This window comes from Mesocricetus auratus, unplaced genomic scaffold (assembly GCF_017639785.1).
Source record: "Mesocricetus auratus isolate SY011 unplaced genomic scaffold, BCM_Maur_2.0 Super-Scaffold_100676, whole genome shotgun sequence".
Taxonomy (NCBI): Eukaryota; Metazoa; Chordata; class Mammalia; order Rodentia; family Cricetidae; genus Mesocricetus; species Mesocricetus auratus.
The window spans coordinates 15,079,996-15,092,164 of NW_024429266.1; the positions used below are offsets into that span (position 1 = coordinate 15,079,996).

The 12,169-nt window shown below is 48.5% G+C and overlaps 1 protein-coding gene across 1 annotated transcript in view; it reads right to left on the minus strand.

Moving 5' to 3' along the window:
* Positions 1 to 12,169, minus strand: part of Kif26b (kinesin family member 26B) — a 393,085-nt gene that overhangs the window by 215,420 nt on the left and 165,496 nt on the right. The window contains exon 4 of the mRNA XM_021231918.2: positions 1,737 to 1,903. Within this exon, the coding sequence (XP_021087577.1) occupies positions 1,737 to 1,903 (167 nt within the window). The remainder of the gene's footprint in view (positions 1 to 1,736; positions 1,904 to 12,169) is intronic.

Sequence of the window (12,169 nt, forward strand, 5' to 3'; positions counted from 1 at the left end):
TACTCAAAGAGCATCCAGTTAGGAGGTGAGAGGTCAGCGACAAAGAACACTGAAGGCTCGCTCCCCCCAGCCGCTGGCCACAACTTCCACCAGCCTCACTGACCGGCGCCGCCCTCTCTAAGTGATGTGTGAATCGTGCTCCTTGGCAAGTTCTCCTTCATCCCCAAAGAGCTATGAGATGGCTCCCTCCCATCCTTAGGTTTCACTCGGCCTTTGCTCTCACAAGCGCTTACTCCACAGGGTCATCAGAATGGTCTTTTACACAGAGACCCAGAAGATTTCTGCCTGCAGTGACTTCTCACGCCTTCGCCAGCATTCACCCACCTGTGGCTACACTCGGGTAGGTTTCTCGTGTCTCGGGATCAGCTGGCTTGTGACGTGTCCTTCTAAACTCTTACATCTCTTCATCCCTGCTCTGTAACATCCCAGTGAGCTTGGGTTCCCTGCTCAGTGATCTGGGCATCACTGAGAGTCACACAGGGGTGGAGCTAACGATGGCCCTTGCTAGGTAACCAGCATACATGGATGTTCTGTCGCTTGCCCCATATCCAAGCCAGTCCAAATGTTCAGAGGAGAATAAACATGGCACCTTGATACAACGAGTCCCTTAAAGCTGGCCCCCCAACAACCCTCCCTGCCACCTGGTATGGATGGAATCTCCATCCAGGACACTGGCCCTCTTGTCCTCTCCTAACTTATCCCTTCCTCAGTCAGAACCCCTTCCTGAATGTCACTGTTCCTTAGACGTTAGGAAAGCCCCATGGTATACTTTCCAGGCCCACATGAAATTAAACTTTTGTGATATTCTTAATAATTTGACATCACCGAATTTTAATCTTCAAACTAGACATCATCCCCATTTTATAGATGTGGAAACTGAGGCACTCAAGCCCTCTGACTCCATACCCAGTGCTATTTATTCCGGATCCTGTTCACTCTGGAGCCTGAGGATCTTAGACAGAGAAGATTCTCTAAGGTTTAGCTCCAAGTATCAAGTAAAGAGTGAATTATGAAGAGCAGAGCAGAGGTCCCAACCATCTGCTGTTTCTGTCTCTGCTATGAATTAACTCAGATGAACCTTCCTGTTCATCCCCAGTTCTCTTGTTCATAAAACCACGGGACTGAATTAGCCAACCCTGCTGCCCCACTCAGCTGTTCTTTGTCTCCAGCCCCGTCCCTGCCTTGCTGCTAAAATTAGGCAGACAGCATAGTTCAAATGCCTTTCAGTTTTGGTTCTTGTGGCTTTAAACACCCTACGATTAGCTATCCATCCAGTGTTTGATTGGCTATCTGTGCAGCTAGTGTGTCAAGAGGGAACGCACCTGCCATCTCTTTAGTGGTCTCTCTTCGGCAGGGTCATGAGCAGATAAGTCTGGGGTCTCTAGCCTCATGTCTATACCTAGGACACCCGTACCCCAAAGAAGAGCATCTTTAGAGCTGTGCAGTCTCACAGCAGCAGCTCTCAACCCAGGACACCCCTGACTACACCCCAGAACACAGCAGAAAGGAAGGTACACCAGCGGCGCTGCCAAGCACACCGTAATGCAGAGGACAGTTCTCTCAACACAGAGTCGTCTGACTCACAATGCCAACGGTTCCCCGCTGAGAAGTCTGCCGTCGAATGCCAACTGAAATGGCAGTCCTAATGCCATCTAACGCTTTCAGCTGACCGCAACCATATAGGAGGTCACCAGCCGGGTGTATCCAAAAGAGCCAAAGGTCTGAGCATCTCTTACCGTGCAAAGAAGGAAGCAGCCACCGAGGTACCGGTGGAAGTCTCGCTGGCCACACAGGAGGCCTGTGAGGCAGGGACACTGCCGGCTGCAGGCTTGTCTGCATTGTAGCGGTTCAGCGCCGATTCTGTCAGTCCCTCTCTGCCCGTCTCTGTCATCAGCTGGGAGATCTGACAAGGAAAATGACATGGAGCTCATTACCTGGGGCTCACAGAATTTCTGCCCATTGCCAGCAGCTGATTGTTTGGAGAACAGGGCGGGTTTAATCCTACCCACACTCTCAACCCGGGGCACACAGGGTTTCTGTGACCGTCTGTCTCTCAGCGTGTTAGCGTTTCCATTTAAAATAATGGAGTAAATAACCTCGACGTTGTGGGCTGCATTACACCTACATTTTCCCTTCCTGGGGTGGGGAACGTGTCACTCATTAGCCATGTGTCTTCGTAGGCCAGGATCTGAACTGTGACATGAACTAGCTTCATACCAGGAAGGCCCCAAGTGCCCCAGAGTAGAGAGCTGGCAGAGGTTCAGCTGATGGAGGCTTGAGCAAGCCTGCTAATGAGGAACCCAGGGATTCAGATAAAGGGGTCTCAGGACCAGAGGTTGGGGTCAGCTGGGGGAAGACAGGTGGATTACAGACACAGATAAAAATAGACACAGCTACCATGAATTACCTTCGGGTCCATTAACGGGACCATGAATGATTTCTGCCTTGTTTCTTTTTGTTATTTGGTTTTGTTTTTGAGACATGGTTTCTTACAGACTGGGCTGCCTAGAACTAGGTATGTAGTCAGGTCTAGTCTCTAACTCTTCAAGCTCCCATTTCCACCTCCCCAGTGCTGGAATCACAGGAATATGTCACCACATCTGGCTAAAGTATTAGTAAGGTATGATGGTTGATTTTAATTGCCAACTTGATACCATCTGTGGCCTAGATCAGGTTGGCCTGTGGGCATGTCAGGGGTGGGGGCCTTTTCCTTAATTAGGTTAGCTGACGCTGGGAGACCTACTCTGAATGTGGGTGACATTTCATAGGCTGGGCCCTGAACTGTATAACAGTGGAAAACATAAACAGAGCAAGTAGACATGGTGCTATATTGGGTTGGTCTTCCTACCTCAAATGATATAATCAAGATAATCCCTCACAGACATGTCTACAAGACAACTTAGTCTGGCCAGCACTTCCTTGAGACTCCCTTCCCGTGTCATTCCAGTTTGAGTCAAGTCGACAGTTAACACTAACCATCACAGGGACTTTCTCTGAAGCCCAGGTTGACCTGAAATTCACCATGTAGCACAAGATGGCCTCAAGCTCATGGTAATTCTGTTTCAGATTCCCATCTACTGGATTTACATGTGAGCACCACCATGTCCAGTTTAAATATAGGTATTTTTTAAATTAGTTGCAAGCTGGACATGGTGGTACACCTTTAATTCCAACATTCAAGAGGCAGAGGCAGGAAGATTTCTGAGTTTGAGGCCAGCCTGATATACAGAGACAGGGGTATGACATGAATAGCCACTTCAGATCCTGGCTCCTCTGACTTCCCTGCTACGGTGGAGTGTAACCTGGAATTGTTGGGGGTGGAATAAACCCTCCCTTCCTTGACTTACTTTTTGCTGGGATATTTTATCACAGTAACCGAAATAAAACGAGAGCATACCGTGTTTTTGTTTTGTTTGTTTGAGAATAGGTATCTTGCAGCACAGACCGTCCTTGAACTTCCTAGGTAGCAGAGACTTTTTTCGTTTCATTTCCAGTGGTTGCTTTTGTTACAGAGATCCACATAGTCTATTCTGTCTATCCCCCATAGTCTGCTATAAAGATCCACACTTCTGGGGAAATGAGGATATGGTATGGAAACACACTTATGTTCATCTTACATGATATGGTGATTGTGTGGTTACTTTAAAATTTTAACCTACTTCCAAAGGGGGAAAACATTAGTTTAAATAAACAAAGGAAAACAGGGATAACTTCAGCTAAACCAAAAGGTCTTTGGCCTGCCGCAACCCTTAAATGATGAATGGAAAATATTCCCATCACATATAAAACACAGGTGTAATAGAGCCCAGGGCAGGAGCCTTTTCCCTTGGGTGCTGAGCAGGGTGCCGGCCATGACAGACCCTGTGTTAACTGGGGACATGAAACCATTCATACTTCTCTGTATTAGCAGAAGAGCCATTTACTTTGCTTCCCATTGACTCCAAACTTCTCTCTGCTTCAAGTCCTGCTCTAAATTGGGAAGTTTGGCATTATTCGGTGGGAATCCTGCTAACCGCACTTTCTTACTCTCATTCTATACACAAGAGAGAAATGTGACCCCAATCAGAGCAGCTGGAGAGGCGACAGCACAGAGAAGGCCCAGAGGATGCTATCCCTGTATTCTATAGGGTTACTAACTCCCATAGGCACAGGCCACCTCTATGGGCTTCCTATGCTACCAAAAGCTCATCCCAAAGGGGACAATGAGGAGACTGCCACACACACAGTTGTCCTCACCGGCTAGTAATGATAAAGCCACAGGGGTGCGTGATGCTCTCCTGGACAGCATCCAGGAACAAAACCAACCTCGAGAATCCACGGCATCTTGCTCCCATCTAAAGCACACGACTGGTTTTCACTCACAATGATGTTTGAGAAAAGTCAGCAAGCGAATGAGGTGGGGTCACTGAGATATTCCCACCCAATCCTCTGTGGATGTTTCCTTTCCTATTATTACGCTTATTTTTAAATGTATTGTGGGTCTTTTTTATTTTTAAGGAGCGCTTCCATTTTCCCTTCAGTAGCTAATACTCTGCAAGTTACACATCACGGAATAATGGACCAGGACTGCCTTGTCCACTGTATACCAAGGTCAATATAGCAGCACAGAGAGATAACAAAAGCCCATTTGTGGAATGGATCTAGACTTTTATTTCCTACTGCTCATATCTACCTGATTAAATCTTTTCTACAGTCCTTTAAATAAGCAACCGGATCTCTTTTCCAGGTTTCATTATTTTGCTAGGCATGTCCTCATCCATGCTTGGCAGGCAATCTACCACCGAGAACACCCCAGTGCTTCCTCTTCAGTTCCGTTGTTCTCGGTGCTTAGCTGTACCAGGCACTTCGGGAGGCACATCTGCAAACATGACTTTGTGGCTCAGATGTCTTCAGTATTTACCCTCTTTGCAATCTGCCCATGGGGCCCTGGCTGGCAGTCTGTTGTACAAAGACAGGACACAGGCTGCACTCAGCGTCTGGGCTCCGTCCAGCTTTGTCTTTATCACTCAAAGTCAGAGGAGCCAGGCGTCCTCTTAGAAGTGGCCATAGCTGTTAAAACTCAGCAATTAAAATCATATTGTTTCCAGATGCTTCTGGAAAAAGGAGCCTGCTGGTCAGATGAGCCACTGTTCATCGGCCCTGTACTGCAATGCAGACTTCTGAGCTCCGGGGCACGGGGGACAAGTCTCATCAAGGGGCTATCATGAATGCCACCAAGTCACTCACTATCAGGGACTTACCCTCTTCAGCTTTGCAATTGTCACTGAGACAGTCCCACCGGTCATGAATGAAGTACCTCAGAGTCAAAGGGACAAATACTTGCCTGCTGGATAAGAGTGAGTTAGGAAAGATCTGACCAATGCAGAGTCCTTCTTTGGCTTCTAACTGGGGATAGCCCATCCCAAAGCTGTACGCATGTTAAGCAGAAAGGTTCAAGATACCAAAGGCATCGCCATATCTGCTAGCCCTCTGAGATTGGTAAGTCCTATCCCTTCTCCAAAGCCCATGGGAGACGGACAGCTTGGCTCTTGCTCCCAGAGCACAGATGAGGAGAGAGCTGCGAAGAAGACACGTGACACCCCCAAGGTCACACAGCAAAACAGAAATGCAGGGCCCTGCCGGATGCCATTCTGTATGCCTTCCTCAGATCATCTGTTACCAACGCGCATTGAACAAGGTGAAGGATTGGGGAGGTTATAGAAAGTAAACCGTGCTAAGTGCCTCACTTCATGAGATTAGGGGGAGGGCAGGGGAGAATCAAACCAGAAAACTAGACATAGACCAGAATAGTGTAGTTTTGTGTATGTACATGACAGCCCTCAATATAGCCTGAGCTACTGTGGCCCCTACCTCTGTGCAGCACCCCTACCTCTGTGCAGCACCCCTACCTCTGTGCAGCACCCCTACCTCTGTGCAGCACCCCTACCTCTGTCCAGCACCCCTACCTCTGTGCAGCACCCCTACCTCTGTCCAGCACCCCTACCTCTGTCCAGCACCCCTACCTCTGTCCAGCACCCCTACCTCCGGCTTCTAGGTCAGGCGCAGGTGGAAGGGGCGCATGTCGAGGATGACTACAAACCTGAGGGTTGTCCCCTGAAGAAACTGAATCCCAAGTGCATGGACCCACATCACCAAGAAGGAAATGAAAGGTCAGAGAGGTTAGCCCTCCCCAGGAGAGGTCAGGTAGGAAGTGAAGAAACCCAGACTGGGCCCACACTGCTGTGAGTCCACACTGACTTCTCAGGGCATTCCACCCTTGGTCTAACTTACCCCCCTCCAGCTCTGCCCTCCACCCCCACTCTGCTGCCTCCAGCTCTGGCCCTTCTGCTGCCCCCCCCCACTCTGCCTTCCAGCTCTGTCCCTCCCTCCCTCTGTCCCTCCCCCAGCTCCTTCCCCCCTCCATCCCTTCCCCAGCTCCATGCCTCCTCCACTCTGTCCCTCCCCCAGCTCCTTGGGGGGGGCCCAGCTCCATCCATCCCCCAGCTTTCTCCATCCCCCAACTCCTCCCACCCCACACCGCCCCTCCCCCAGCTCCATCCCTCCCCCTCCACCCCTCCTCCAGCTCCGCCCCTCTGCACTGTCTCATCAAAAGGAACCTCCTGATGCTTCAGCATCACCACCGAGTTCCTAACCAGAAACTTGATTTTGAAGGTCTCCATGTACCTTGGTTGTGCAGACTGTTTGATATTTATTTTCTTCTCTTGCCATACTGTGGAAAATACACACTTATTCCTAAGAAAGCTCAGATCCAAAGCCACAAAGTGTCCGTTTCCCACTGAAACCTGCAATCTAGTAGAAAGGCCTCCCTGTCTGCATCATTGTTCCTACTGTAAACCAAAGCTTGAGGCCACTTCCAATCACAAACTCGGTCATGTTTGGATTGGTTCTGATTAAAACCCACATTTAGCCCTCCAGCTCTGTTATATGGGACCATGTCACTGCTTAACAGCATGTCCACTTTTCAAACACCAGCATTTTCCACGCAGAGAAGAGGATGGAGGAAGTGAGACATAGGACGACGGTGAGAGGAGCGTGACAGTGAGGAGTGTGAAGAGAGTGTGTGTGTGTGAGTGTGTGTGTGCATGCGTGTGTGCTTATGTGCATGCATGTATGTGTGTGGTGTGCATGTGTGCATGTGTGCATGCGTGTAGTGTGCGTGTGTGCATGCATACATGTGTGCATACATGGGTGTGTGTACATAAGCATGCATGTGTACGTGCGGGCGTGTGTCTGCGTGTGTGTGAGTGTGTGTGTGGTGTGTGTGAGTGCATGAATGTGTGTGTATGCATGAGTATGCGTGTGGTGTGTGTGCGTGTGTGCACGTGCGTGTGCATGCATGTGTGTATGCGAGTGTGTGTGGTGTGAGTGCGTTTGCATGTGGTGTGTGTGTGCATGCGTGCGTGCGTGTGTGTGCGTGTGTGTGTGCGTGTGGGGTGTGTGTGTGCATGCGTGCATGCGTGCGTGCGTGTGTGTGTACATGTGGTGTGTGCATGCATGCGTGCGTGTGTGTGTGTGTACATGTGGGGTGTGTGTGGAGGGTCCCTACTGAAGGTAAGCATCCATGTGCCATGACTGCACTGTAGGGCTGCTTTGCACAGGCTACATGCAGACGTTACCCCTCCATGTTATCAGAGGGTAGGCACATGTCTCTAAATCACACTCAAGTTTTGACAACTCAGCACTGAGCACTCAGTGCATGTCCCCAGAGACACCTAGCCTCTTAAATTTGCTTATGGTCTTGAGCACAGAATCAGAACTGTAGTGACCAGTCCCCCCATTTTAGCAGCCATTACAGGTTAACACGTGCTTGCATGACCTTGCCGCTCCTGTCCTGGTCACTAAGGTCAGATGCCCTCCTCATGACAAGGAACCAATCCAATCAGAAGTTAGCTGGTGGGGCTGTGCTTTACAGCTCAGGGTGTGCTTTATGGACAGTGCACAACAGTGACATGCAGAGCATAGCAACCACCCTGGGAGGGCCTATGGGCCATAACAACCAGTTGACCAATCAACACAGGGCAGGTCACCCAAACCTGTAAGTGCACCAATCCTGAGACTGTTTCATACCCCTAGACACTCCCCTTACACTGCCCTTTAAGATCCCTGCCTCAAGGTTGCTTGGGGTCTTTCTCCAGCCATTCGCCATGATGGAGGAGTGAAGGGGCCCGAGCTAATGGGGTTAGCTCGTTAAACATCTACAATAAAAGACTCTTTGCTTTTGCATCGAAATGGGCCTCTTGGTGATTTTGGGGTTCAGAATTTGGGCACAACAGAACAAAGGTGTTTGGCACTTGTCACCTTTCTTCCACACTGCAAGCTGCAATCTGTAGGCCACTGGCCTTAACTTTTCCCACTGAAAGAATGGCTTAGAGCTATCAGTGGGTGACAGCACGGGATTTAGATGACATTCTTGACCCAGAAAACCACCTCCCTTTGGCTATGCCAAGACAGCAGGGCGCTCCAGACAGCATCTATTCCCTATGTGGAGATATCTGCAGACATCAATTGCTTCCTATTCAGTCTTCAATTAACTACATTTAATGACACAGTAACATTCTCTCAAGTCCCAGAAAATAGCATCTAATAACACTTTCTCTTAAAGTGGCTTTCTGGCTGTCTTGGGACAGTGTCTTTTGTTGTTCTTTGTTACTTACAGTTGCCAACAGTAGTTGTCAACTCCATAAATACTTTTGATCAGGATTAGCACAAATCAGTTCATATTCACCTGGATGAAGATGGGCTGCAGCTCATTTGTAACCCTGGTATAGTCTGGAAGCTTCTGTTAGTGTTCAAGTTTTACTCCACTAGAACCAGCTGGGATTAAACTAGTTACAATGAAGTATAAACTAGGCAAATGAACTTTCCATAGAGCAAATCAAGCAGCAGCTTTAGCTCAAAGATGAGCAACACTGGACAGATGTGCACAGACCCCTGGGTAGGCACCTGGACAGCAGACAGCTGACCATGGAGGACAGACAGGCATCTGCCTCCAGAGGGAGTAACATGGAGGCATGGTCACGTAAGCCTTCTGCAGTTTGCATGCCTGCCAGAGACGGAAAAACATTTCTGTACTCTTTCCTGCACCCAAACTATCTAGAACAGTCTGTTAAAGTGATAGATAGCAGAATGCAGGTGTTGAGGGAGGACTATGGAGAGAGAACTGGGTTTCCATTTTGGATGAACAGCATTGCAGACAAGCATCACACACAGTGATGACCATATGCTTAACATAGACTGAAAAGTAGTTCAGGTACCACGATTTGGATTTTGGATTGTGTCTGTTTTTATCACAATAGAAAACATCCCATAACACCAAAGAGTTCAAGCCTTTCAGCCCCCCAGGGACCACACCCTGCTCTCTCATTTAAAGAAGATGGTCATGGACCAGAGTCCAAGAAGATAGCCAAGAACACAGGGGTTCTGCCTCCAGTCATGTCACCTGTTTTATAGGACGGTCCTAGTGACCAAGAAACAAGACCCCCCTTTAGTCCAGTCTAACCTGTGGCCAGTCTGATTTCTCAGTGGAGGGAACTGGAATGGGGGGATTCAGAGGTCACAGGCTAGGGGCAGGAGATGAAGAAAGCCCTTCAATCCAGCTGTCCGATTAAAGTTGTCAGACTCTCTACCCTTACTTAAGAAAAACACCACCCTTCTCCCCGCCCCTCATCCCTCCTCCCCGCCCCTCATCCCTCCTCCCCGCCCCTCATCCCTCCTCCCTGCCCCTCATCCCTCCTCCCTGCCTCTCATCCCTCCTCCCCACCTCTCCTCCCTCCTCCCCACCCCTCCTCCCTCCTCTCCACTCCTCCTCCCTCATCAACATTCCTGAGTGCTCACCTAACATTGCTCTAAAATCAGCATGGGCCAGATCATTTCTTGGGTGTAGGGTTCACTTCGGGGCATTCAAATACAGCAATTCATTTGCTTCTTGTTTTTGGTATGCTGTCCACAGAAAGTAATCACTTGTTACCTCATTTAAAGTTCTCCCCAGGACTGGCCCTGTCCCCAAGGCTCCAATGCACACAAATCACCTCTGGGATTCCGGTGGCCTTGAGTCCCACAGATAAGTTCCTCCTTGTGCTGTCCAGCCCCTAGCCACCCTCAGCAGGCCAAGATGGCAATCTCCCATCCCGAGGCTGGACATTTTGATTACCCTTATTATCTTAGCTTGCTTTGGCTATAAATTTTATTAGTGGCCATAAAATTATCCATCCACAGCATTTGACTCAGTGACCTCTTGCAAAAGAGAATTCCACAACGGGAGACACGGGAGGCCTGCGAGGGCAGCTTTTTCTTCCCCTTTAATTTATAGCCTTACTTCCTTAACTGTCTTCCGTGTGTGACGAGACTCTGCAAAGGAGGAGGAGGCTCATGTCATGATAGCCTTTATCAGGGCGTACATCTGGCCCCTCAGCACCTGGGAACTGTTTGCTTTTATCCTTTGTGTTGGCAGAAGTTAAAGGGGCAGGGCCACCCGCCTGCTCTGTGAAGGACCCTGGGAGCACGATAAAGCACAGGGCTAGCAGTGTTACCAGTTTGGATTCTACTCTTAAATTTTACACTTCCAACATGTGCAGCCTAAGGCACCGCAGTTCAGTGCCTTTTCAAAGGATTCTTAGACGAAGGATAAAACCTTCCCATCAAGATGGAGCTCTGCCCTTTAGTCCATCTTGCAGGTATGCTGAATCACAATGCTTTAATGTTTAACCCTTAGTCATGTGTCTCAAGGCGGCTTCAGTGACATATGAATGTCACATAAGATGAGGAGTCTAGCAGATTGAAGAATACCGCCCTGACCATGACCATTGCTGAGCATCAGTAATAGAGAGTGAGTTTTCTGCTTTGTGTCTTAATTTTATTTTATGTGTGTGGGTGTTTTGCCTACATGTATGTCTGAACATTACATGCACGCCTGGTGCCTACAGAGTCCACATGACGGCATTCCCTGGGACCCCTGGAACTTGAGTTTCAGACAGTTCCTAATGGTCATGAGGGTGCTGGGAACTGAACCTGGATCCTCTGAAAAAGTAGCCAGTGCCCCTAACTGCTGAGCTATTGCTCCTGCCTGAGAGTGCCATGTTTATCCTGTCAGAACCACTGTTGTCAAATAAGGTTATCAACTCTATCTCACGGGAAAACCCGGAGCAAGGAATACCCTTGTCTTGGCCACTCTCTACCCTTTGATTAGATCGTGGATAGTGTCCACCACCATCAAAGACTGTACACAGCTCCTCAGCCACACCCACATTAGCAGATGAGAGCTGGCCATCAAAGGTTCAACAAAGAAAAGAGAAAGGAAGCACTTGAGTAGATGCCTCCAGATACCATAAGTATTCTATCCGGCATTGTGTGACTTTTTTTATATAGTCAAATAAAAATGAAGTCAAATAGTATGAGACTTGTTGTAATAGATTTCACTCTCAAATTACAGCTAAGCGAAGTCAGATTGAAGGGTCAGATTGCAATCCCAACCTGAGTCACCAGCCTTACCATCATGCTTGGACCACAGGCTATTTATTCCTCTATCAGCTCCCAAGACCTGTGACCATGCATCCCTTTCTTCATGCTTCTCATCACCCTGAGAAGCTGTTCTGTGCCTCACCACCGTTTCCCACCCTTAAAGGCACAGCTGAGATCCAATGCCCCAGAAAGCATTCACAGACCACACCCTACACCCAATGACCAGGGCTGACCTCCCAGCACATTCACCACACTTGTCCTCAGAGCATCTCCTCTGGTTTTCCTGTTTTTGGCTTTTGGTCATGATGATGAACTCAGGTCTCATGTAGGCCCAGCACAGGCTCCACCAATGAGCAGCCAACACTCATCTTTTGATTCATTCTGTAGCTTCCTGTCTCCAGGTCTCTCCCTAACTAGTAGGCAACCCTTTGAGGTCTATGACTATGGCTATTCTCAGTATTACCATCATAGGACTGTGTCTGCATATTGAATCCATGTAACACATACATTAGTGGGTATATTAGTTAGTAAATTCATACAAACAAAAGCAAATTCTTCTAATAGGTTTTGGATTGCTGGAGTTTTTGTTTCTCATGAATAAAGGATACTGCCTATGTTTTTTAAGCAGTAAGGTATAGAGTGCTTATTTCAATAAAAAGGAGGTATTTGGGCACAATCTTAGTTCAATATAGTGCTGAGGGGCTGGACTAGA